This window comes from Chlorocebus sabaeus, chromosome 13 (assembly GCF_047675955.1).
Source record: "Chlorocebus sabaeus isolate Y175 chromosome 13, mChlSab1.0.hap1, whole genome shotgun sequence".
NCBI classification, from domain to species: Eukaryota; Metazoa; Chordata; class Mammalia; order Primates; family Cercopithecidae; genus Chlorocebus; species Chlorocebus sabaeus.
The window spans coordinates 10,411,699-10,438,155 of NC_132916.1; the positions used below are offsets into that span (position 1 = coordinate 10,411,699).

Genomic DNA, 26,457 nt, shown 5'->3' on the forward strand with positions numbered 1-26,457 from the left:
CCCACAGAGAAATGCTGAATAGAACCATTGTGGGAAAGAGAGCTCAAAAGCAAGAAAGGTGCTACAGTCATAAAGTCATGGAAGGAAACTGAAAGCAGAGAGGTGGCTCTTGAGTTTCAACATGATTTGAGCCCATGGGGTGCAGTGAATCCCTTGACACTGGAGTTTAGTACTCAAGGAGAAACAGAATTTGTGGCCTCAAGCCCATATGTGATGAGCAGCTGAAACCGAGTTCCCCAAATAAAGCTAAGAGTTGGGGGTAGCCCACTCCCAGGAACACAAAAATAAGGGAATGTGGAAAATGTTTGAAGTGGATCTGTTTTCAGAGTTTGAATATATAAAGAAAGTATTTGATGTGTAATATAAGAATACAAAATTACTTTTAAAAAGAACAAGGAGATTGAGAAAACACCATAAGTACAAATTCAGCCATTAAAATAAAATGCCACAGACAAGTTAGACTGTAAGCCAAACACAACAGAAGGGAAAACCAGTGAGCCAAAACTACATCTGAGAACACAAAATAGACTTTGACCCAGAGAACTAAAGAGATAGAAAATAGAGACAAAAAGGGAAAAGAACTGGAGAAAAGAATGAAAAGCTCCAACTTATTTATGGAAAGATTCCAGTTGAGAGAAAGTTGAGAGGATGGAGCAGAAACAATATTTGAAGGGAAAATAGGTAAAGAATTTTCCATAAGGAGGCTTACCAGACTTCTCTCTTACACCGATGGAGCTGGGTTTCTCTAATTAACCAGGTAGCTTTCATTGCTGACTGCATTACTGTGATCTCAGAGACCTAACATCTAGGAGAGTCTAGGAGAGAGTTGCTTCCACGTGATTCTCTCTGCTCTGAGCTCTGTACTTTTTCTGATGAGACCAGAAGACCACACCCCCAAGCATGGTATCATAGGCTATCATTCTTTGGGACTGCTTCCACCATCACAGTGTTACATCTTCAGATAGAACTCTCCTCCCCATCTAATGCTGGTTTGGTTTCTTTGTATTGAGTAACTAAAGCTTGCTGGTCACTTACCAGATGACTAGCTTGAGAGAGACTGAATATACACATGGACAATGGCCAGACCACATATAAAGTTAGAACTCTGCAATCAGCCCCGACTGGAGAGAGTGAACTAAGTGCCCTCACCAACTACAGAGGATGGATGCACCACCTCTGAAGAGCCCACTTCCAGCTTCCCTGGCCAGCAGCCTCCAGTCAGCACACACCTGACACCTTCCCTTTTCTGCTCTCATAGCTTCCCCACTCCTCTTCCTGCCTAGGAGTCTCTGCCAGAACACACGTGATGGTAGTCACAGAGCAAGTTATAGCCCATCTGGGACAAAGTACAGATTCTTTTCTGGGTCAGGACTTGTTCCGTTATACAGCAAGATGCTTACTGAACCCCTTTCAGCCCCAAAGCTGCCTATGGGCTTTCATATCCCTAATTTAGGGCTTAGAGAGTCATCTGTATAACTTTAAAGTCCAGTGGAATTTGGCTTTATTGTCCCCAATTTATAATGAGTTACTATTCCTATACCTCATTTGATTTTTTTGTCAAACAGCCTTCCATACTATGTAAATGAGTATCATGAGGTTCCCGCTATGGACACCAAATTATTTTAGGGCTTTCACAAATGTCAGCACATCTTATCTTCTTATTTTTCTTATTCTCAAGCTTTCTGTGATTCCATTCCACATTTCCTACTGAGACATGCCACTACTCCTGAAAATTACTGTGGTTTTGTAATTCGCAAAATCACTTCAAATGAGTATGGAGTATGTATATATGTGGGAATGGCCCTCACTCCACACTGCATTAGAAGGTCTTTCTTTAAAACAAAATTCAAACTTCTCATCGGGATAAGTTTGGGAACAAGGGAAGAAGGGAGTGAGGTGAACAATGATGAAAGAGGAAGACGGAGGCCAGTGGAGCAGAGTGGAGCAGAGCAGGTCTGCACACTGCTGGAAGACCAAAGTCAGAGCAAGACCCAGGAAATCTCTGATGCATACATCACCCGTGTCGGTCTAGGACCAATCTGTCACCATGCTTGTTTATCCCTCATCTCTCCCTTCCCGTTCCTTACTGAGGTGAGAGGCAACAAAAGGAAGGAGTGGAGCAAGCCAAGGAGAGGGTGTTTGGTTGGGCTCTGTCTTAATCTGTTTGAGCTGCTGTAACAAAATACCTTAAACTAGGCAGTTCATAAACAACAGAAATGTGTTGCTCAGAGTTCAGAAGGCTCCAAAGTCCGAGGTCAAGGTGCCAGCAGATTAAGGGTCCTGTGAGGGTTTCATAGATGGTGTCCTGTTGCTGCCTCCTCATATGGCAGTAAGGGCAAGGAAGCCCACTCAAGTCTCTTTATAAGGGCATTAATCCCATTCATGAGGGAAGGGTCCTTATGACTTAATCACTTCCCAGAAGCCCCACCTCTTAATACTGTCACATTGGGCACCAGTTTCCAACATACGAATCTGGCGGGGGACACCAGCATTCAGACTATAGCAGGCTTTGTCACTAGGAATATAAGAGTGAGACTATGAGGGCCCGGAGGTTTCAGCGAGAAGCTGATCAGCAAAGATGGTCCCTGCCTTGCTGTGAAGCACAACGCAGAATTACTACTAGATTCTGGAGCCCCTGCCATAATTGTGTTGGCTTCTAGGGCTGCTGTGACAAAGGACTGCAGACTGGGTGGCTGAAGCCAACAGAAATGTATTCTCCCATGGTTCTAGAGGCCGGAAGTCCAATACCAAGGTGTCAGCAGGGCCATGCTGCCTCTGAAATCTGTAGGGGAGAATGCTTCCTCGCCTCTCCCAGCTCCTGGGATGGCTGTGGATCCCTGGTGTTCCCTAGCTCACGGCTGCAGTGCTCCAGCCTCTTCCTGCATCTCCACAGCCATGTGCATATGTCTCTTCTCCTCTTGTAAGGACGCCAGGCACATCGGACCAGTGGCCCACCTACCCCAGCAGGACCTCAAGTAATTACATCTGTAGCAGCCCTTTCTCCAAACAGGGTTGCATCTGAAGTGCTGGGTGTTAGGACTTCAACATATATTTTGGGGCAACCCGACATTAACCTTCTGTCCTTTTTTTCCATGGTGATTGTGCTTAAAAGCCTTCAAACAGAAAATCCTGTATAGAAGGAAGGACCCAGGTAGATGAAGTCCTTTGTGTCCATCAGACTTAAAAGAAGAGAATCCCAGGTTCTCCCAGGAGCAAACAGAAGGGGCTCTGTTATGTTGCAGGAAAACAAAAGCAAACTGATTTCCCCTCCTATACTCTCAGCACAGCACAGAACAGTTCTGTCTGGGATTTTCCCCACACATCAATTCTGACAGTATCTACTGGGAGTTCACAGGTTAAGGACTCAGTCCCACAAAACTGCCTGCATAATACAAGTTGCAAGGCGGGGCCTCCAGAACTTCCAACACATCAGCTATGAATCAGGAGTTCCCACGGCTCCCGCCTCGGGTTTGATTCATGTGCAAAAGAATCCCATGGAACTCCAAGGAACAGTTTACTTACGTTTACCGGTTTACTACTAATATCAAGGATATTGTAAAGGGTACAGATGAGCACCAGATGGAGAGATGCACAGGGCGGGGCATGGGGAAGGGGCACAGAGGTTCCCTCCCTCAGGCACTCCCCCATGTCCACCAACCCAGAAGCTCTCCACACCCAGCAGTTCAGGGATTTTTATGGCAGCTTCGTCACATACATGTCATCGATTATTAACTCCATCTCCAGCCCCTCTTCTCTTTCCAGAGGAGATGGCTTGGTCTTTCTGGCGACCAGCCCTCATGCAGGAACCCACCAGGAGTGGCTCCATTAGAACAAAAGACGCTCCTGTCACTCAGGAAATTCCAGGGGTTAGGAGTTTTGTGTCAGGAACCAGAGTCAAAGACCAAACATCAGAACAAAAGATGCTCCTAGCACTCCTATTGCTCGGGAAATTACAAGGGTTTTAGGAGGTCTGTGCCAGGAACTGGGGGCAGAGACCAAAAGCTATTTCTTATTATAGTTCAATATCACAGTCCACCCCCTGTCTCAGGCCACAGATCTCTTACAGCAAAATGATATACAACTCGAAAGATACCGTCACATGACTAGAATCCCATTCATTCATTAAGAGTTAGTCCAGTTCATCATCATATCTTATGGAAATGTCTCTCAGGGTGGGGCTACTCAGATTTGCAGGCTTCTACCCTGTCCTGTAGGGCCTCAAAAGCAGGAGTGGCCTCGGCAAACACATAGCTTTACGCTTCCAGGCATCTGGGATAACTGAGCTAAGAGGCAATGATATCTCTTGCTCTGAACTGTTTTCAAAGTGTTAAAGTGTTAATATAATATGAGACTTCCTTCATTGCAGGAGCCTTTTATTCACTTCTTTTCCATCAGCTATGATTTCTCCTTCTCTTTGTTTAGACCCAAACATTTCCACCCTTGGAAGGGACACTTGGATAAGCCACTGTTCTGGTCTAATTGCTGGGACCATTACTGGTCTAGCAAGTGCCTCCCCCTGGGTCCACTCCATTCAGACAGGGTACAAAGCAGTGGGCTATATTTACCACCAAACAAGATAGCTTCATTCTGTGTTAACCCCAATTTTGCTGGATGGGGTGAAGGCACAACCCATCCCCATTGGGCCCTTGGGAATTCTGACACAAGTTTTAAAAACAATTTCCTGCTTAGGAATCATCCCTGCTGCCAGCACTTATAATTGCAGCCCTGGGCCTGTGACCCCTGCATCACGTAGGGGAAAAAGAAATTGAAGTGATGTGGAGAGAGAAGGAAAAAAAAATTGCAGTCATTATACTTGTGTACTTCTCCCTTGGCAAGAACTGCACAGTCATACCAGCACTCTCCCACCCCTCTCCCCCAGATCCACCAGGAAATGGAGGAAAGTGTTGGGGGAAAACGCCTTTAGCCCCACTCATGCTGAGTGTGCACACACTTGTGAAGATGTGCAAGCCAGCCCTTCGCGTCTTCATCTCCCCCCGTTTAGGACAACCAATGTTTTAATTGCCTGTTCTACTTCTCTATCAAACTATTACTCTGAGGAGGCTAGCTCTGCCCATTGTTGGACATTACAGGCTGTACAGTGTGTTCCTTGGTCTAAAGAAATGATACTGGGCCATCCAAATTGGTGCAATATCTTCTATTCTGGCTTTTGAACGGCATGGTGAGCATTTACATCTTCCACTGGGTAAGCAAAGCCCAGATCAGAGTCAGTCTCTACACAGAACATGTCTAGATTCAGTCCATCTCTTCTTTGCTACAGCTACCCACTTGTCTCAGGGACCCAGCTGGCCACTTCAGGGGAGGACACGGAGATAACTGCTTGTTGACTCTAGTCACCTTTGGAATCTGGAAGGGAGTTTTGATGAGCATTGACTTGTTTTACTTTAATGCACCCTCAGATTTCCACAGGGCTGTGCTCCATGGAGGAATCCTTTTAATAGCCAGGTTTCCATGGCCCTCTTGCTGAGTGTATGGCCAGGCCACTGGTCACTGCCCGAGAGTCAATAAAAACCCAAACACAGAAGCTTCTGCAACCCTTCAATTCTTCCATCACTGTTAGGTAACAGCATGCATTTCAGCCCACCGAGTTGATTTGTTTTAACCTGCTTTGATCAAAGTAGCCCTTCCAACAGGACTGTATCTGTTCATCTTGGAACTGCCACCCACAAACCGAGCCACTCTGGGTCGGTCGGTTGAGAGAGGTTGACGGGGCTCTGATCAAGTGACGATAGAATCCAGAAGCTCCTCACATAGCTCCAGATTCAGTCCTGGAGGAAAATGGGCTCCCTGCTCATATCTCCTCCTTGTATTCCCTAGGCAGCATGATCCTGTATAAACCACTTCCATTTTATTACAGGACTCTTTTGAGCACTGCCATTCCTATTAGAGCATTTCTCTGACATCACCCAAGACAGCAGGGGTATTTCATGTTTTAAGATCATTTTATGTCCTTCAGTCATAAGAGTAGCTTCCACTAATGTCTGAGACCAAGTTAGTAAATGCCCCTTCAACGAGAATTCTCCAGTCCAAAGTCCCCCTAGTGTCGTTGGGAAGTGCCCACAGGCTTTGATGTAAGCTCCAGTGCATGCACCACACAGGCGTAACACAGAGAGAATCTGGCCCTACCAACACTCCAGCTTTAACTCTCCCCTGTGGGCTCAGACGGTCTCACTGGTTCCCATTTAGCATGTCCAATGAACACTGCTTTACGGCAGGGCGCAGTGGCTCACACCTGTAATCCCAGCACTTTGGGAGGCCGAGGCGGGTGGTTCACCTGAGGTCAGGAGTTCAAGACCAGCCTGGCCAGCATGGTGAAACCCTGTCTCTACTAAAAATACAAAAATTAGTTGGGCGTGGTGGCAGATGCCTGTAATCCCAACTAGTCAGGAGGCTGAGGCATGAGAATTGCTTGAACCTGGGAGGCGGACATTGCAGTGAGCCAAGATCATGCCACCGTATTCCAGACTGAGTGACAGAGTGAGACTCCATCTGTCTCAACTGAGACATCTCAAAAATATATATACATATTGCTTTACATAGGTAATAGGCATGTGTAGCAGGTGAATATCGCAGTCATCAAAAAGACAGTCCCACATGGCTTGCATGCAAAGTATGTCAGCCGCTTCATCTGGGGTGCTCCACTTCAGTCACAGGAGGAGACAACAGTCCCTCTTCTCAGGATAAACAAACCTTAGAGTGACTGTAACCAGTCCACCAGGATGGCTGTTCCCTTGAGGATAACCTTCTGTGTGTCTGATCACTGAGAGCCACCTGTGATTGTTCCATAGTGAGCTGTGGGTACTGCATCAACCCAAACACGCTCTTCCACTCTGCAGCATTCCAAACCAAAGACACTCTTCCTAAATTCGTTGCTGTCATAATCCATTTTCACTAAAGACTCCTCAGGAAGCTGATGATACTGATCTACAAAATGAACAGTTCCTTCACACTACACCTCTGGTTTCAACAGTCTTCTGGTTTGGCCCTCTCCCCAGGTGGACTACCTTCTGGTGACCAGAGATCTTAGAGATACTTTCTGTTGTTCCTGCATAATTTTTCCTTTGAGGGTGGCTTTCAGGCCAGTGGCTGAAGCTCAGACCCACTGAAATCTGAGCTTGGTCTAGCATCAAGGTCTGAGCCAGCACCGCCTTTTAGTTTCATTTTAGCTGTTACATGTAACAACAACCAAGGAATTGTACATTTCACCCTAGTTTGCATTTCCTTATGCTTCCAGTGAACCAGCTCCCTGGGAGTTGGAGCCATCTCTCAGCACCACTGATAATTTTCACTTTTAGTAACTGAGCACAGCACATCTGTGGCTCCATACATGGCCGACCACGTGGCCACCGAGGAATCAAATGTTCCTCACCCCCACCCTTTTATCCTTTTTCTTCCCAAACCACATGTTTCCCAGAGCCAGGGTCATTCTAGGCAAATCCCACTTCGTTGACACCAACTTGTACAATAGGAAAAATGAGGCAGTAAAAAACTAAAAGAACGAGTGGATGGATTTAGGAAGGTCTTTTGAAACTAATAAAGTAAGAAAGCCATTGAAAGCTGACTGAGGATGCCACCAGAGGCACAAGCATCAGAAGGCCCGAGGTGGTTCATGGATAACGTCCTTTGTCGCAGTGACTACATTTTTGTAGCTTCAATTTTTCCACTCTTGTTTTCTCCATCTACATTCACCTTTATTAATAAAAAACGATTTTAAATAAAATAGCAGGCAATGTGCCATGTCACCCGTAAATACTTCAGAATGATGTGTTCTAATTAATTAGGCCTCCTTGTTTAAAGCATGGCCACAATGACCAGACCTAATAAAATTACAACTAATTATCTAATAGCATTTAATATCCAGTCCACGTTCAAATGGTTTGAAAGATCCTTTCTTCAGTTATATCCAAACACAGTCCACTCATTGGGTCTGGTTTTACATCTCCTAAGTCTCGTGGATTCCTTGGAGAACCCAGGTCATTGGTCGAATGTCCTGAATCCTGCGTTTGTCCGATGGCTTCCTTCTATTGTCGTTTAACTTGCTACTTTATTCCCCACACATGCTGTAAACTGACAGATTTAGAGGCTTGAGTGCATTCAGGTTTATGTTTTCAGTTGTGTGCTGTGTGTTGTAACTGATTGTGTTACAACATGCAGCCCATGAAGTCAAGCTTTTCCACTTTTAGTGATGGTGTCAGCCTGACCCCTCCAATATGAAATTTCTCATCAGTATTTCATTTAACAAACTTAATATCTATTGCAGATCAGTGCTGAGACTCATTGTTTCATGGGATTTTAAAAACATCATTATAAACTCACACTCATAGATTTTCAAAAAAAACTTCATGTATTTCAATCCATTGCACTTAATTTTTTCTGTTGTTTGTTTGTTTTTGTTTTTGTGTTTTGTTTTGTTTTGTTTTTTTGACAGAGTCTCACTCTGTCACACAGGCTAGAGTGCAGTGGTGCAATCTTGGTTCACTGCAACCTCCATCTCCTGGGTTCAAGCGATTCTCCTGCCTCAGCCTCCCAAGCAACTGGGACTACAGGCACGTGCCACCACACCTAGCTAATTTTTATATTTATTTTTCAGTAGAGACGTGGTTTCAGCATGTTGGCCAGGCTGGTCTCGAACTCCTGGCCTCAAGCAATCTACCTCAGCCTCCCAAAGTGCTGGGATTACAGGTGTGAGCCACCACGCCCAGCCTGTTGCAGTTAATTTTTTTTTTAAGTACAAATTCCCCCACTTTAGGCCAATGGGATCATTTTCAGACGGCCCCTTGTTCCTGTCAACATAGCCAATAGTCTCAGCTTTCTTGTTTGTTTGTGTTGTTGTTGTTGTTGTTGTTGTTGTTGTTTTTGCCCAACAGAATGTCCCAGGCTGTTGGTGTTGAGTTCCTTCTTCTGATCTGAAATCAGCAATTTTTCTAAGAAGACAACTCTCTCTTTTATCCACTTCACCCTGTTCCAGGCTGAATGAAGTGATAATAAAATTAAAATGTAGTGGACTTTCCTCTCTAGCCAGATTACAACAGCTACACTTCCAGTGGTGAGCCACAGCTTTGCTTTGAATTAAAAGACCTGCTTCAGACACCTATTTTTTAAAGTCAGTTTGGAATTAATTCATATTAACATAATATGTTCCCTGAACTCTAGCACACGCACCTGTATTGAATCCCCTTCTCATCTGTGGTGGGAGGCTGGTATGCTCTGTTTTCTTTAATGCTCTGGATAAACAGTCTTAGGAAATAATCACTTGGTCAAGGAGGAAATTGGTTGCTAAACCAAACTTTTAAAAAATGAAAGCAGAGAATTACGGCAATGAACGTTTTAATGATTCTTCTCTTATCGTTCTCCACAAGGCCTCTGTGGGATACGTAAAGGATGTTCTTTCTCTCTCCACTGGATTCACTCTCTCTTTGAAGAAAGCAAGGCAACCAAGAAGTTGACACACTCCTGGGTTTCTGGAGAGGATAAATGCCCAGAAAACTCGAACCGTATTTGGATATTAATAAGGACTTTGCTTTGGCAAACAAAACCATGTGAAGGTCCAGGGTTGCCAGACCCAAGAGCTCTGAGCAGTGAGGTCCTGTGGCATGTTTTTATTAATTTTTATTATTTTTATTTTTTTAATGAATAGGGTCTTACTATGTTGCCCAGGTTTGTCTTGAACTACTGGGCTCAAGCGATCCTCCCTCCATGGCCTCCCAAAGCACTGGGATGACAGGCATGAGCCTTACACCTGGCCCTGGTCCTGCAGCACATCCCAGCTGCAGGCTGAACCTCATGGAAGAGGAAGGAGAAAACAGCTTTTCCTTGCCCATGGCTAGGTGCACAGCTGTGGCCCCTACTAACACGAGACAGATTAACAAAAGAAAATCATACACATTTACCCATATTTTACAAGATGCTGGAGCCTTCAGAAGAGAAGGCCCAAAGAAACAGGGAAATCTGAATATTTTTAAGCTTAGGTGGGTGAAGAGTGGACCGTGTGGGAAACTGTGATTGCACAAACAGGCTATGATCTAACGGCAATAAACTGGGGGAAACTTAGCAAGGTGTGCTTGTTCAGACACTTCTCTGTGTCCTTGTGTCTTCAGAGATAAGGATGTTTCTTTCCTCCAGGTATCAGAAGGGCACGTCTCAAACAGAGGTCCTATTCTGACCTGCTTCAGGAGAGAAGAACAAGGAAGGTGAGAGATCTTTCTGTCTCTGCCTCTTTTCTCAAATGCCAAGGTTCTGAATTTTGGGGTGGGGGGGCATGTCCAAAACCCCATTCACTAACTTGGAAGCCCAGGACCAAACCAAATACTTTGCACTTAATTTTACATACAGTAATAATATAGCCTTTAAAAATGAATGTCTGAGAAGAAGAAAACTTAGTACTTAACTGTCTGGGTCTTTTACAAAATGGTTCCCCAGAGCTCTTCAAAATTACACCCGTGAAGTCCGCTGGGTCATCTCTGTGGGTTTTGTGTTAGACTCATGCTCTGCCTTTTAAAGAACAGAGTCGGTCCTTTTGTGATTTCTAGAGCTACAGGCTTGGTGTGAAGGCTGGGAGTAAGAGGAAAGTGGAGAGTGAACCACAGGAGGGGCGAGTTAGCCACCCTCATGCCCCCTCCTTCCCCAACAGATGCCTCCTCCTCTCATCACCAGGCTAATTCCAATTTCCTGCTTCAAAGGATGTCAGCACAGAGCTATCATTTTGTGGAGAAAATAGAACCAATAAAGATAAATGAATAAAATCAGGACTACACTGATGAAGAAAGCCCAAGGAGAGTTCTAGTCAGCGCTCCTGGAAGCCTCATTCAGCAGGATGGCAATAGAAATGGTTTAGAGTTGCCTTCTGCACGCTGAACTCACTGAGGGATGTTAGCCCCAGCCGTGCATGAGGAGATAACCGCTGGCTCTACGGTGCACCCGGAGGGATATGCCAGGCCCCAGACTCCTCTCCTGGAGGCAAGAGATAAACCAAAACAGAGCTCAGGGCTGTCCCTGGTGTTGGTGAGGAGAGCACGTTCGCTATGTGGGGAGCTGGGGACATTTACTCTGAAAAGACAAGAGTCAGAGGTAAACAGAAGCTTCAAATATCTGAAATTCTGTGTAGGAAGGTTTTAACTTAATCTACCCGACCCCAAAAGGGAGATTGGAAACCCAAAAGGGAGATTGGAACCCCAAAAGGGAGATTGGAACATGTGTGGAACTTTCCACATGTGTGGAAAGTTCTGGAAGATGAATCCTGTGTGCTATGAGGAAGATCTTTCCAGCAATCTGTAAAGTCCAACAACAGCCTGGGTTCAGCCAATACTGAAAGCTTTTCCGTGTAACTGCTTGGGACAGGTGTTGAGGAATTGAAGTGTCAGATGGCGTTGCCTGCTGTCCTCTAAGCTGCCTTCCCTCTGGGAGCCTCTGCGATCCAGAAGTCTGGGTCAACACAAATCACCTGCCACTGTGCCTGGCCAGGAGCCCTACACCCAGCTCACCCTGTTGTGATGCAAGTGGGCAGCAGGGAGTTGAGGAAGGAGACCAAGGCATGTGGCGGATAGATGGGGTGCAGAGAGGAAGAAAACAAGGGAGAAATAGAGAGGGTGACAGTGTCTCCATGAATAACTTCCAACTATTGAAGCCACTGTGCTCAGTAATAGTCCTATGTGATCTTATCCCTCAGCTCTCTGACTAAGGGATAATGGCCCTGTTACAAGAAGTATTAGAACTTGCCCAGGTGACATGGATACATTAGGGCCAGGCCGGGTTACAGTTCGGGCTCTGCTGCTCTGCTGACCCTCCCCTCTGTCCCACTGCTTTTCCATCTCAGCTGCATAGAGGACAGACGGCACCCATCACTGTGAGACAATCGATTTCGATCATTTTTGTCTCAGGTAGACATCACCTTAGCCAAGCAGGTTGCATTGACCTCAATAGAAGATATTGATTGCTAAAATCATCCTGCTTAACAGATGACCCAAAAGCCTACATTCCATTGCTGACGGGTCTCACTGCTTCTGCCCTGTCATCCTCTAAGAACCTGATGCCTGGCTTGCCATGGGGTAGGTAGGATTCATGCATTCTAACTTCCAACCCTAACTGCCCCCTTGTCTTCTTGTGCAGGGGGCCGAGAAAGTTAATCTAGGCACAACTGGCCTTCTTCAGTGCTGCAGAGAAGGTTGTACACTGGGGCAATATTTATTTACAATGCAGAGAAACCTGATAAGAGGTTGAGAAATACTTCTGACATTAATTATAATATATTACCAGGTTATATGGATTAAATGATCAGATTATACTCCAGCCATGCTTCTGAATATGTAAGCACTCCCATAAAATAAGTGACAATTTCCCAAGATACCTGGACTCAAACCGTAGGGCGTGTACCCCTCCTCTCTGTGGTTTCTTTCCCTGAGTTGCTCACTGCCCATGTGGCTTCTCCGTAGGGTCTGTCACCTAATGGGACTGATTTTTTGGCAGCTGTGCTGTGACTCATGCATCCATAGAACAATGTTGAATGACTGTGTAAATGCATTGCTGTAAGCGACCTGAGGTCTGAACTTCTCCTTATTTGATTGTTCCCTCTAAGTAATTTGTAGTGAATTTCAACATTCTTTCCCATTGACCAGCAAAGCTCTTCCGGCCCTTACCTGGCGCCCCTTGCTCATGACATGAAGATCTGATGTCTTGACATGTCAAGCGAGTTAAACTCAAGTGCACGTGTCTGTAAATTTCTTGTAAGAGGCAGTCAGGAGCATCTCTGGGCCCCCGAAGTGGAGTAAATTTTGACAACCTCTGTCACTTTTTAACTCTTTAACTTGCCATCCTTCAGCTCTTTGACCGGGAACAGGTGCAGACAGAGCAGCCTTGGCTTCCAGCTCATGCACTCACGATGCTGGCTGCGAACGGGAAGTCCCTAAACAGATCTGAGCCCCCTTCATTCAGCTCAGAGCAAACGGGGCTGGCAGCAGCCCAGGGCACCATGAAGCAGAGTGCCTCTGTGTGCCCAACACAGCCGCAGTGGAGGTCAATGGATGTCCTTGCCGGCGCCCTGCTTTTTGCTTTTTTAAGAAATAAGAAGCCTGCAGCTGCAGCAAGGATAAAGACCCCGTGGGTCGCTCCTTTTAGACTATGCTGTTACACCCACTGACTATTCAATAGAAAGAAAGAAGGAGAAGAAGGAAAATTGGGTTAACTTTCTGGTATTTAGTTTACAGATATGTCAGCAGGCCACCTTCTCTACTTGGCAGGAAAACGATGTATTAAGGATCCTTTTGTTCACCAGGAAAGACAAATTTCCTGTGTGCCTTGCATTTAGATGCAGCAACACCATCCTAAAGAGATGCCCCTGACCTGCGAGAGCAAAAAGGGGTGATCCCTTTCTTCCTTATCCTAAGGCTCACGGCCAACGCCCCTATAACAAAAGACAGGTTGACAAGAGAAAAGCATGACGCATTTATTTGATCGCAGTTTTACATGACACAGGTGCCTTCTGAATGAAGACCCAAAGATACAGGGAAAACTGTGGACGGCAGTATAGAGCTGTGGTTGGACAAAAAGGGCAGCAGCTCATGTTCGCAGGCTGAGGGGAAGATCCAGCAAGGCCTATCTGTTCAGATCCGTCTTGGCCTCTCTGTGCAGTACTCCTTCCTCCAGGCAGCGGGGACAGGACCCCTCTGGAATGTGAGTCTGGATTTCTTTACGGCCCACTGTTACACAGAAAGGCAGCAGGGAAGTTACAGTCATATTTCTAGGCTTTCTGGCTGCCTTTGGGAAAAAAAGAGTCTGGCTTCTATGAGCTGCTTTGGGGAAGAAGGATTCTCCCTTCTGTGGCTTGCCCTGGGGAAGAATGATGGGTGACAGAAGAGACAGGAGGGCAGGAGAAGGTCAGAGAGAGAGACTTTGCTTCTGAGACTTTCACCTCGGGGCATGGATTTCTGAGCCCCAACAGACCCCAACAGAAAAATCCAGGACAAAAAGACAGTGGCTTGGACACACCTGCCTGCATTTACACTTGACCTGTCTGCAATGTGAACACTTTACTCTTTCCTTCCAGACGGGTTGAGGGGAAGGACACTTCAGGGTTGAAATGCAGGAATACCAGATTGGAGCAAACACCTTTAAAAGCAGAGTTATAAAATCTGGACGACATCAAAACAAGCAGCCCCGGCACGCATCCCAGTGGCTCTTATTGTAGGTTGGAGAACGAGCCCAGCAGTCAGGCCTGCAACCCACTTCGAATCTGGACCAGGGTTCTGACCCAGATCCTGATTCACATCACCCTGGGCCTTGTGGCCAAACACGTGTGTTTTCTCCATAGCCCCTTGAAGAAAAGCTGGTGGTCCACGTGAGATAGGAGTATATTAAGTTCCTGGCTGCTCGGGGCACTACGGGAAGATGACTGGGCTGTGATATGGGCCAGCACTCAGATTCCCTGCGGTGGGACACAGAGGACGGGTTGTTTGTGCTGCTGGCGTGGAGCACCGACAAGCCTGTGGAGAACCCGTTAACAATAAACACGACAGGCATCCTGGGAGTGAGCTCAGGGCATTTGGGAAGTGCAGAAGGACATGCACCCTCGCTGGAGGGGTGCACCTTTGAAGTCAGCTGGACCAAGGAAAGTCCTGCCCTGAAGGCTGGTCACTTGCAGAGGTAAACTCCCCTCTTTGACTTCTGGCCAGGGTTTGCGCTGAGCTGGCTGCAGCCGCTCTCAGCCTCAGGTCTGCCTGCCTGCAGGATCATGACCACCACCGTGGACGATGCCCTGGAGCATGGAGGGGAGTTCCACTTTTTCCAGAAGCAAATGTTTTTCCTCTTATCTCTGCTCTCGGTTGCCTTCACGCCCATCTACGTGGGCATCGTCTTCCTGGGCTTCACCCCTGACCACCGCTGCCGGAGCCCCGGAGTGGCCGAGTTGAGTCTGCGCTGCGGCTGGAGTCCTGCAGAGGAGCTGAACTACACGGTGCCGGGCCCAGGACCTGGGGGCGAGGTCTCCACAAGACAGTGCAGGCGCTACGAGGTGGACTGGAACCAGAGCGCCCTCAGCTGCGTGGACCCCCTGGCCAGCCTGGACACCAACAGGAGCCGCCTGCCACTGGGCCCCTGCCGGGACGGCTGGTTGTACGAGACGCCTGGCTCCTCCATTGTCACCGAGGTAAGAAAGTGAACTCAGGGCTTAGATGGAGAAGCAAATGGTGGAGCTGTTCTCAAGGAAGCAACCAGCGAAGGCCCGGCTCTTATACACCCTGCCTGGACATGCTCTTTGGCTTCCATGTATCTTACAAAATTCTAGTTTCCAAATGAAAACATGCAGCTTCTAACTTGTCTGGAGAATAACTGGATAGTTAAAATGTCCTCAGATGCTGACAATAATGATTCTAGTTTGTGCATGTTCCAGCTGTAAGAAACAGGCAAAAGCATATTAGGACCCCTGGAAATGTTGCCAAGATAGGGAATCTTGTGGATTCTCCTCTTTTCCTGGAAGCCTTACCTCCCCCTCTATTCTTCCATCACACAGATGCCCACACACACCTGAAAGCCTGTGGAACTCAGCTGAACTGTGCCTGACTGTGTGATGGGATGTGCTTTTCTCTCGATGCCTATTTTTTCTCTTTAATTTCCTCAGAATGTTCATATAAAATCATTTAGGGCTGGAGATCATGCTGTGGCACTATTGTTTTGTTAAAAACTGCAGATGACATCAAAAGCTATTTGTGAAGCCTCATTCCAATAAATATAATAGAAAAAAAGACAAAGAAATGGAGCTTGCTTTTATTGAAAGCAAAGCAAAATAGGAGAATTAGGTTATCCTGAAAATACTGAGAGAGCCAGTTGCCTAGTTTAATTTAAAATGGCTGCTTGGGTGATGGGAAGATATTCTGTATGAACAGATGGGTAGGTAGAGTCTAATTTGAAGGGTCTAAAGTGGTCGGATAGTTACAGGAAATGTGGCTGCTCATGGGCTTCACCCCACATAACTCTCCGAGGCTCTCTCGCATGGCCAATCTCATTGCTTCCTACAGAGATGAGGAAACTGAGGCCCCAAGCAGAGAAAAGTTTTTACCCCAGGCCACACAGTGAATGACTTAGCAGAGTTAGCCCTAGAAGATGGGTCTCCTGACTTGGTCCAGCACCTGCTCCACCCGACCACCTCCTCTTATTCCAAATAAGAGCAAATGCAGCAGCCTTCAGCAGTCACTCCTCATCCCCTTGTACTAAACAGACAGCAGGGAGATGCTAAATGGCCCGACCTCCTGGTACCTGCATTGTATCACGTCCACACACCTATCTGCATGTGCCTTGAAATTAGAAAGAAAAAAATAAATTTGTCTGTAAGTAGAGTCATTACCCAATTTCAGCTGATTAAGCCAATGCTATAGTTTTAGCTTAATGACAAATTGCCAGATGGAAGAGCAAGCCTTTTTGTTGCATGAAGAAAACTGAGGCTGAGCACAGTGTCTCATGCCTATGATGCCAGCATTCTGGGAAGCTGAGGTGTGAGGATCACTTGAGCCCAGGAGGTCGAGGCTGCAGTGAGCCATGATCACCACTGTACTCCGGCATGGGTGACAGAGCAAGACCCTGTCTCACAAAAAAAAAAAAAAGAGAGAGAGAGGGAGAGAGAGAAGAAGAAGAAAATTGACATGATCAAGAAACAGTGGCTTATTGCCACTTAATTACACAGTTCAATTCAAGGAATATTTAATAAGTACCCTAACTGAGTTATGTACAACAGAATCCTAATGGGATTTCATTTCCTTTCTCTCCCAACTTGGAACACATCTCCCCTGCTGGAACACATCTCCCCTGCTGGCAGTTTAACCTGGTATGTGCCAACTCCTGGATGTTGGACCTATTCCAGTCATCAGTGAATGTAGGATTCTTTATCGGTTCTATGAGCATCGGCTACATAGCAGACAGGTAGGTTGAATCACCTGTGCTGGAATTTAAACAATCCCAAAGGTTTGGAGAACATTCGTATGCCCCTGCCCCTGCTTGCATCCCATCCTTTCCCAGGCACACAGACCACAGTCTCCTGGCCTTCCTGCTGGTGTTTTTACAATCTTAAATTTCTTCTGCTGCTTGGATAACCATGACCAATGTCTTTATTTTCAAATTATCCGGGGTCATAGACAGATGTCTCAACATTACACAGCAAGTCTTGCATGTGGGCTATGCAGAAGCTTAAAGTCCGAAGGGAGAGTAACAGATGATCTCATCCCTTTTGTAATTCCCAATTCATTTTTTGGCCTCATCACCATCCACCTGGCCATCAGCCTTCAGGACCTCTGAGCTCAATCCTATCCTCTGCTTGTCTCACATATGCTGGGAGCCCCCAGCACCAGGCCTGATGTAGAATCTCCCTAATACCCGTGGGATTGCAAGAGTCCTGAATTGGGTTCCTGGGGCCACATGTGACTATATGTGTGGAACCTATAACTTAAAGAAAGGGAAAGAGGGTCTGTCTACAACAAGAGGGGTAAATGTCCACCTCTGCAATGTCATTGTCCCTGGAGAGATGACAAGAGGCCTCTCTGATGAGTCCGTGTCTTCAGCAAGTCAGTGTTTGTACGAATCAAGCTATTGCCGTAGCTCTTACTTATCCAGCATTTTGGAATCCCACACTCACTGTCCTGCAAGTTTCTTACAACACGCAGCTTTGCTCTCTTGATGACCAATGAGACATTTTTAGAAGTCCTCAAAAGGAAAAGGAACCAAAAAGTTTGCTTCACAGTTGATAAGCACTTTAGATAACTTGGCCATCAGGGCTAATTATTTAATATTCATAACACTGTTTATTGAGTGTTTTCCGGGGCCAGGCACTGTGTTCAACATTGTGAGTGATAGTATTCCTCTTAATCAGCAATCACCTAGTGAGATAGTGATACATATACATTATTATATATAATACACAAATGTATAATTATATCTAGATATAAATACATAATTATGAATTTACATGTAAAATATAAATATATAACTGAAATAAATGGTAAAGTAAATGTATTTTATGCTTGTTGCCCTTCCATGCCACCCCCAACTACATCTATGATATAATCCAAATCTGAGTATAATGTTAAATGCAAGTAGAACATTTTCTCTGATTGTATTATATTGTTAGGCTGAATTAAAACTTGAAAATGTGTTAAAGATGAATGATGATGGCTTAATATATCACACCCCCAAGGCACATGCACTTCACAGGGGCCAAGGGCCTACCTGGCAGCAGAAGAGAAGAGGGATAAAAGTGGAGGCGCGGGCCACGTGCACCTCATCCATCACCCACGGTTATTAATTGTCTCCTCAGCTGCCCTGGCAAGGCTCTTTCTGGGGCTTTCTGCGAGAGGCTTGCAAGGTGAAAGGGAAGGTCATTTGTTTTTATTTTTATTGCCGCAGAATTGAGGATGATTCTTTAAAGATGACCCATTAAGTCAGAAGAGACACATTAACAAGGGGAGGTCCGGAGTCCATCGCACCCCTGGGCAGCTCTGGCCCTGCAGGCGTTCACTCTCTGCACTCCCTCCTCCACCATCAGGTAGAGGTGCTAACACTCATTCCCTGGCAGGCTGTGAGTAAACAGGTGACTCAATCTTTAACCCTTGCTCAGTGGGTTAAGAAATTAGTTAATTATTCGTGTCCCACTCAACAAGTAGGAGATTGGTGATAAATCCCTACTGACAGTGCATTCCTGAGTTATAAGCCCTGGTCAATTATCCACCTTCTTAGATGATCTCATTATTTTGTACCTATTGTTGAAATCTCCTCTGTCAAGGTAAGTACTTGTTATTCTTCCCCCAGAGGCTGTCTCCATGCCTTGACTTCTTTTTCTTACACTGTCTGAAGCTTGGCTGGTCATTGGCCTTCTTCTGTTCTGTGCCTGCCCGCAGGAGTGAGAAGCCTAGCCTTAAGCAATGAGAAAGCTATTTAGTTTTTGTATAGTTAATGCCTACAATTTTCATATTTTATCCAATGGGACAAGAATGTCATGGATCCCCAGTGTATTCACAGATTAAGCCAACATTAAAATGCATTGTCTTCCATGAATAATTAAAAAAAAATCAGTAAGGCATTATGAAAAGATTGTAAGTAAGACTAAAGTGGACCTGAGAATATACCCGTAACTTCCTAATCCATAATTTTGAGTATCACCTGAGACAGAAAAGCAGTTCCTCACCAATTCCATGTTGTTTTTATTCTCATGAGCAATAATTATAAGTGCTATTTTTTTTATTTTTTATTTTTATTTTTCGAGACAGAGTCTTGCTCTGTCACCCAGGCTGGAGTGCAGTGGTGCAATCTCGGCTCACTGCAATCTCTGCCTCCTGGGTTCAAGCAATTCTCCTGCTTCAGGCTCCCAAGTAGCTGGGATTGCAGGTGCCTACCACCACGCCCAGCTAATTTTTGTAGTAGAGACAGGGTTTCACCATGTTGGCCAGGTTGATCTCGAACTCCTGACCTTAGGTGATCTGCCCACCTCAGCCTCCCAAAGTGCTGGGATTACAGGCATGAGCCACTGCGCCTGGCCATAAGTGCTGTATTTAGTGTGGCATGCTTGTAAATGCTTAACAATGGTCATCTGGGAGGGAAAGTCCCAGTTTGTAGTGCTTATTGATTTCTCTGGTGTAAATATACCCACTGTGGTTCACTTAAGCCTACAAAAATGACATCATGGGAGACAGAGTTGGCTAGAAGTGTGCACTGTTACACAGCATTTCCACCACGCAGATATAGTAGATGTAATAACCTCACAAGCATAGATGGCCGAATATAGTAAAATCACTGGAAAGTGATGTTTTGCATATTACAGTTGTTTTCAATATAATTTAATTATAAATGTATATAATTTAATTTTTAATAATGGTTACGCTAACAATTAGCTTGCAGATTTTCCAGAAGTCTGATCATTAGCTCTCAAGAGTCAGCACCTTACTTTTATATGTTGTGATGGAACTAGATCAAAGTGAGCTAGGAGGAGAGACTCTGGACTAGCTAAAACAGATCCCAGGCAGGAGCAGCTTTGCATAAGACATGCCCACCAGTGCACCATGTCAGTTTACTATTGTCATGGCAACATGGCAATCACCACCCCCTCTTAATGGCAATGACTTTACCACCCAGAAGTTACCACCCTTTTCCTAGAAATTTCTGTATAAACCATCCCTTAATTTGCATATAATTAAAAGTGAATTGCATATAACTAAATTTATAATTCAAACTATAATTAAAATTTATAATGTAAATTAATTTGCATATAATTAAAAATAAATATGAGTACAGAACAGCCTCCTCTGAGCTGCTATTCTAGGCACACTGCCTACGGAATATCCCTGCTCCACAAGGAGCAGAGGTGCTGCTGCTATACATTGCAGCTTCAATAAAAATTGCTATTTAACAACACCAGCTTGCCCTTTAATTCTTTCCTGAGCAAAGCCAAGAACCCTCCCAGGCTAAGCCCCAATTTTAGTGGCTGCCTGTCCTGTATCAAAAGCGGAATTAAAGTCCCAGTGAGTTGCAGTCAAACTTAGCCAACTATATGTGATCTTCCAAAACAAGTTCACCACTGATTACTGTGTGCTAGTCACTTTATTGGGCATCCTCATTTGTTATATTTCATTTAGGATCACGAGAGCCTTTTAAAGTAGATTTCATGATCCGTAATTTACAATGGGTGAGGAAACTGAGGCTCCGTGTAATTAATGCACTGCTTCCCAAATGTTAAGGTGCATATAAATCTCCTGGGGATCTTGCTAAAATTCAGATTCTGATCCAGCAGATCTGGGTGGCCTGAAATTCTGTATTTCTAACCAGCCCCCAGGTGATGCTGTTCCCAAGCCCATGCTAATAGTCCTCAGCCACGTTCTGAGTAGCAAGTAGCTAAAAGACTTACCAAGCCAGCAGTATGGGGAGTCCACCCTTCCTCTCCTGTTTCATCTGATTGTTTTTCGATTAACCATTTAAATAGCCCTGCTGAGGGGTAGGAGGAGTCTCAAATCTCTATCCCAGATTCCCCAAATTTATTCTAGCCATGCCTTACTGTTGTTTTAAGTAGCATTGCTTTCCTATGTGGAACATGTTCCCAGTGAAGTTTTTCCACATCATGGATATGATTTTCTTGCTCTGAGTTTCAAATGATGAATATTCCCTCTCATCACCTAAAAGATTTTGTCCATCTACATGGAGCACTACTGTGGTATTCTATTGTGTGCCTGGAGCAGTTTTGGAAGTTGAAGTACCACCATTTGAGTCAATGTTTATAGATTATATACTCTTTGAGGGTAAAGGAAGGGGTTTGGGTAGGAGGATGTGGGAAGAAAAGCTAAAAAATTAGTTGAGATGTGACTTTGGAAGGCTTTGAATTAGAGGCCAAGAGGTTCTTTTTTTTTTTTTTTTTTTTTTGAGACGGAGTCTCGCTCTGTCGCCCAGGCTGGAGTGCAGTGGCGGGATCTCGGCTAACTGCAAGCTCCGCCTCCCGGGTTCATGCCATTCTCCTGCCTCAGCCTCCCGAGTAGCTGGGACTACAGGCACCCGCTACCTCGCCCGGCTTTTTTTGTATTTTTTTAGTAGAGACGGGGTTTCACCGTGTTAGCCAGGATGGTCTCGATCTCCTGACCTCGTGATCCGCCCATCTCGGCCTCCCAAAGTGCTGGGATTACAGGCTTGAGCCACCGCGCCCGGCCAGAGGCCAAGACGTTCTATATTTACAGTGGGGAACCACTGACTGAGAATTAAGAAATTACATGGTTACCTAGGTGATGGGTTGATAGGCACACCAAACCACCATGGCACACATTTACCTATGTAACAAACCTGCACATCCTGCACATGTACCCCAGAACTAAAAATAAAAATGTTTTAAAAATGAAATTACATGGTCAAGACAGTTTTAAGACTTACAAAATTTACTAGTTAACACTAATTACCAATGTGACTGCTTAAACTTTAAATTTCATATTTAAAATGTTACTATTCCAAAATAATTATTAATAATGTGGATTATTTTGAAATGGTTAGTATTTAACACCTTCACTAGAATATAGTTGCATAATAATAAAGGCATCCATTAAACAATGTTTATCCACCATTAAAATGAGCAATCCTAATAGCAAAAAGCTGTCCTTCCAATTGAAGTGGAAAAACAAAGATTAAATAAACATTGTTTTCTATGAAGACTTTTTTTAAATATCCACTAAGTGGATTAGGGTGTCTTTTACAAGAAAACTAGGACATGGTGAAAATAACAGTACTGGGCCCCAAGTCAACTCTCTGAACTGAGCCAGCTTGGCAAACAGAAGGAAGAAAGGAAAGAAGGGGTCAGAGGCAGGCTATGTGCCAAGCTCCTTACCTGTAATATTTCACTTAATCCTCTTTTCAGCTGGGTCAGATGGGTCTTTTCCAGATGAAGACATTGAACATGGTTGAATAGGTTGCCCAACATCATAGTAAGTAGGAAGGTCATGATTAAACCCAGGTTGCCAATTGTTTTCCTTTATTCTATGTACTGGAACAACTTTCCAAATCCCTAAACTGAAGAAACCTAAGTCTCCCAAATCTGATGTGTGGAACCTGTCTTCCCAGCACGCTCCAAACAGAGGCCGTCATAGGATAGTAACATGTGTGGCACCAAAGACAATTTTCACAAAGCCTAAAAGCAGTGTTGAAAAAGAAAGGGGGTAAATACTGAACACTGAATTTTGTTATCAAAGCGAAAACATTCTTGGGTGAATAATTGGTTGAAACTGTTAGTGCAAAGGCCGCAGCTCACATGACGATGTAAGACCTAGATAGGACCATAGGGTATTCAGCACAGGATGGCCTAGAAGAATTACTCTTTCCCTGAATCCCGCCACAGTGTGGGACTGAGAAAGTACTTGAACCTGGGGTGAATGGGGCTTATCCTGCTAAAAACTTACACATAGTGTGCTGATGATAAGTGCTACATGAACCTGGAGTCACAGATTCCCTTTGTGGCTATCAGTCTGTGCCTCCTGAATTTACAAAATTAACTTCTGATTTTGTTTAGATTTCCATAACTTCCATGCATTTTCATGGAATCTTCACAAATCAAAATTAATTTGATTCCCTCTCTTTGTTTTTCTTCCTGCAGGTTTGGCCGTAAGCTCTGCCTCCTAACTACAATCCTCATAAATGCTGCCTCTGGAGTTCTCATGGCCATTTCTCCAACCTATACATGGATGTTAATTTTTCGCTTAATCCAAGGACTGGTCAGCAAAGCAAGCTGGTTAATAGGCTTCATCCTGAGTAAGAATGTTTGTGCTTGCAGCTGTGAGAGCAAAGCCACCTCACTGCCAAAATAGAGTCAGGTTGGGGGGGTGGCATGCAGAAAAAGGGACACAGCTTCAAGACAATAGTGAGAGTTTTTTTTATTTCTATATCAAAAGAATTTCTAAAAGCATATCAACTCATTCAGCATTCTTCCTCATAAAGAGAAAAATGAAGGCCGAAACAAGGGTAAACATAATGACACCCAGATTCTTATATAACTTTTTTGGAATTTTTGTTTTCTGTACCCTGGAGTATTGGGTAGAAAGAAAATCCATCCTACCAGACCTATTCATAAATAAGATTCAATGATGAGAGACGTAGTCAATTTATAAAGGACTTTAATACTTTGCAAAAATCTAGTAAACTACAATTATCCTCAACTTACACACAAGGAAACTGAAAACACAAGTACTGTAGTCAACCCGGGTTACTCAGCCAGCCATTTTTAGGACCAGGAATATAACTTATATCCTATTCCTTAGTAGCCAGAGTTACAGTTAAGTTCCATATAAGAGAATATTTGACTTCTAACAAAATAGCATCTTTATAGCAATATTCTCACTATGGCTGATACCAATGGGTTGAACCCCAGCTTGTAAAATTCCCTAGCATGTAAAACCAGTTCCTGCAACCCCACACTAGCTGATTCCAGCCCTCTGCTAAGGTACCAAGCCATTTATGCAAATAAACAAATAGGACTTGAAAGATAAATGTTAAACCCATGAAAGAGAACAAGTTATACTCAGGTGTTCATTTAAATAAAAACCATCAACAGTCTAAATTTAATGTTTGATTTATTTGTTCAGGTCTTGAGTTACTACTCTAGGTCAAAATCTTGCATGTATCTGAAATACAATTGCATCATCGAAATTATAAATCAAATGTGTTTGCTTATGTTGGCAGGCCTTTCATCCCATCTCCAATGGGACTGTTAGATTTATTAATTAGTAAAATAGCAATAGTTATAACAAAATAAAAACCAAAAAACACTTAAAACTATTCAGAGAGTTGTATAGAATATTCTTGAATTTGTCTATATTTTTGAGGTTGGCGTTCTAGTTTCCTGATAGCTGGACAGCCAACTCATTATTGTATTGAATTACACTAACCATTTGAATTATCTCTGCAGTTACAGAATTTGTTGGGCGGAGCTATCGGAGAACAGTGGGGATTTTTTACCAAGCTGCCTTTACAGTTGGGCTCCTGATACTAGCTGGTGTGGCTTACGCACTTCCTCACTGGAGGTGGTTGCAGTTCACAGTTACTCTGCCCAACTTCTGCTTCTTGCTCTATTACTGGTAAGTCCATTTGGAATAAAAAGGAAAGAAATCAAAGTATTTTATTTTGCTAAAAAGGTTACCTTCCTTAATGCACACTGTCTTTCTGATTCTGAGATTGCTTTCACTCTCCAGACCCATTTCACAAAGAGCCCAATTCCACGTTTCAGGAATAAAAATCATCAGCTTCACCTGTCTCTCCCTCTGTAAATCAAATGTCCTTTCTCTTTGGGCTTAAAGTTTTTATGACCTGGATCTTACATTTCCACATGATTTATCTGGTGTTTAAATTAGCTTCTGGCAGCTGTGGTACAATTTGGGCAGTAGGCCCTTTGAAGAGACTGAAAATATCACTAGTACGATTCTCTCCCTCCTCAGAGGAAACTTTAGGGTGGAGAAAGCAGAGCATGGCACTTGTGTCACCATTTCCCAATACTCATGCTCAAGGCAGACATCCCCAGTGAATCACAGTGTTCTTCATCCCAGATAAGGCCAACACGACACTCCAGACAGACCACACCAATCAATCAGAGTTACCAAGGCAAGTAAAATATATTTGTCATCTCTGCCCAAGGGAAACACATGGGAAATACCAGAAACTATTAGAAACCCCTAACGTGAGATTATGTGAAATAAAGCAAAGGAGATACTGGATTATCAAACCAAATCTCTCTCCCATGCCACAACCCATTTATTTAGTTTCTCCTGGATTTACCTACTTGTTCTTCCCATGGCTGTCCTGCCTGAGAATTAAATATCTCAACTCTTTCCAGGAAGCCTGTTTCTTATCCAAAAGCCAATAAAACTCTGTCTTACCAGCTCAGACTGCAGTGACAAAATGCCATGGACCAGGTATTTAAAAACATATTTCCCATAGTTCTGGAGGCTGGGAAGTCTAAGATCCAGGTGCTGGCAGATTTGTTCTTAATGGGAGCCCACTTCCTGGCTTGCAGACATCTCACTTGTGGGCCCTCACATGGTGGAGAAAAAAATAACACTGGAGTCTTTCTTCCTCTTCTTATAAGGACATCTATAATAAGGACACTCTCTAGACCTCAGCTGAACTTAATTACCTCCCAAAGGCCCAACTCCAAATTGCACACTGTGGGTGAGGGCATTAGTGCATGAACTTCAGTGGGGACAGAGACATTCAGTCCATTACATCCTGAGAGTGACCCTTCCTGCTCTCTCCATTATACTTCCACAAAACCATCCATTCCAAATTCCTTTTAAGCCCTGCCTCTCAGAGCAGCTTCTCTCCCAGAGTGATGATCCCAACTGGGGCCTTCCTACATTTACACCATAACTGCCACAACAGCGGCCCTATCACCTCCTTTTTCCAGTTTCTCCTCCCCCTGAACCTCCACCCTGAACTCATTCACCCTGAACTCAGCTGCTCGGAGTTCCCTCCAGACACAGGGTCAATGGTTCTAGTCTTGCTCAAAAACCTACAAGAACTCCCCGAGCCCTACATCAAGCTCAAACTATGAAGTCTGGCTTTTCAGTTATCTCACCATCTGACCTCAAATGCTTCTCTCATTCCTTTGGGAAATTGAGGATAATACATATACATACTTGCTCCCCATCTCCACAATGGTCCGCATACTCCAGCATCTAGTCCTTGACCCCTCTGCCAGTTCTCAGGTCTTTGCAAAGCCCAGGACCACCCTGAGGGACCTGCCTCTCCTCCTTGCAACAGGAGCTGGATGTTCAGCTGCACCCTGCTTTGCAGCTTGCTTCCTGTGTTTCTGCTTAGAAATCCCTGAGGAGGAATTTAGCATTTGAGGGAGGAAAGAATCACATATCCCCCTACATGAGTATTATTTTCTTTGGAGATCCAACTGTATTAACATCCTCAGAGAAATCTGATTATTAAAAAACGGGGGATGGGTAAGGA

The 26,457-nt window shown here is 44.5% G+C and overlaps 1 protein-coding gene across 1 annotated transcript in view; it reads left to right on the forward strand.

Annotated features, from left to right (window-relative positions):
* Positions 1-14,684: 14,684 nt before the first annotated feature.
* Positions 14,685-26,457, forward strand: part of SLC22A2 (solute carrier family 22 member 2) — a 43,738-nt gene continuing 31,965 nt past the window's right edge. Inside the window, exons 1-4 of the mRNA XM_008007743.3 lie at positions 14,685-15,154; positions 16,817-16,920; positions 23,105-23,259; positions 24,413-24,581. Of these exons, the coding sequence (XP_008005934.2) occupies positions 14,741-15,154; positions 16,817-16,920; positions 23,105-23,259; positions 24,413-24,581 (842 nt within the window). The 5' untranslated portion in view covers positions 14,685-14,740. The remainder of the gene's footprint in view (positions 15,155-16,816; positions 16,921-23,104; positions 23,260-24,412; positions 24,582-26,457) is intronic.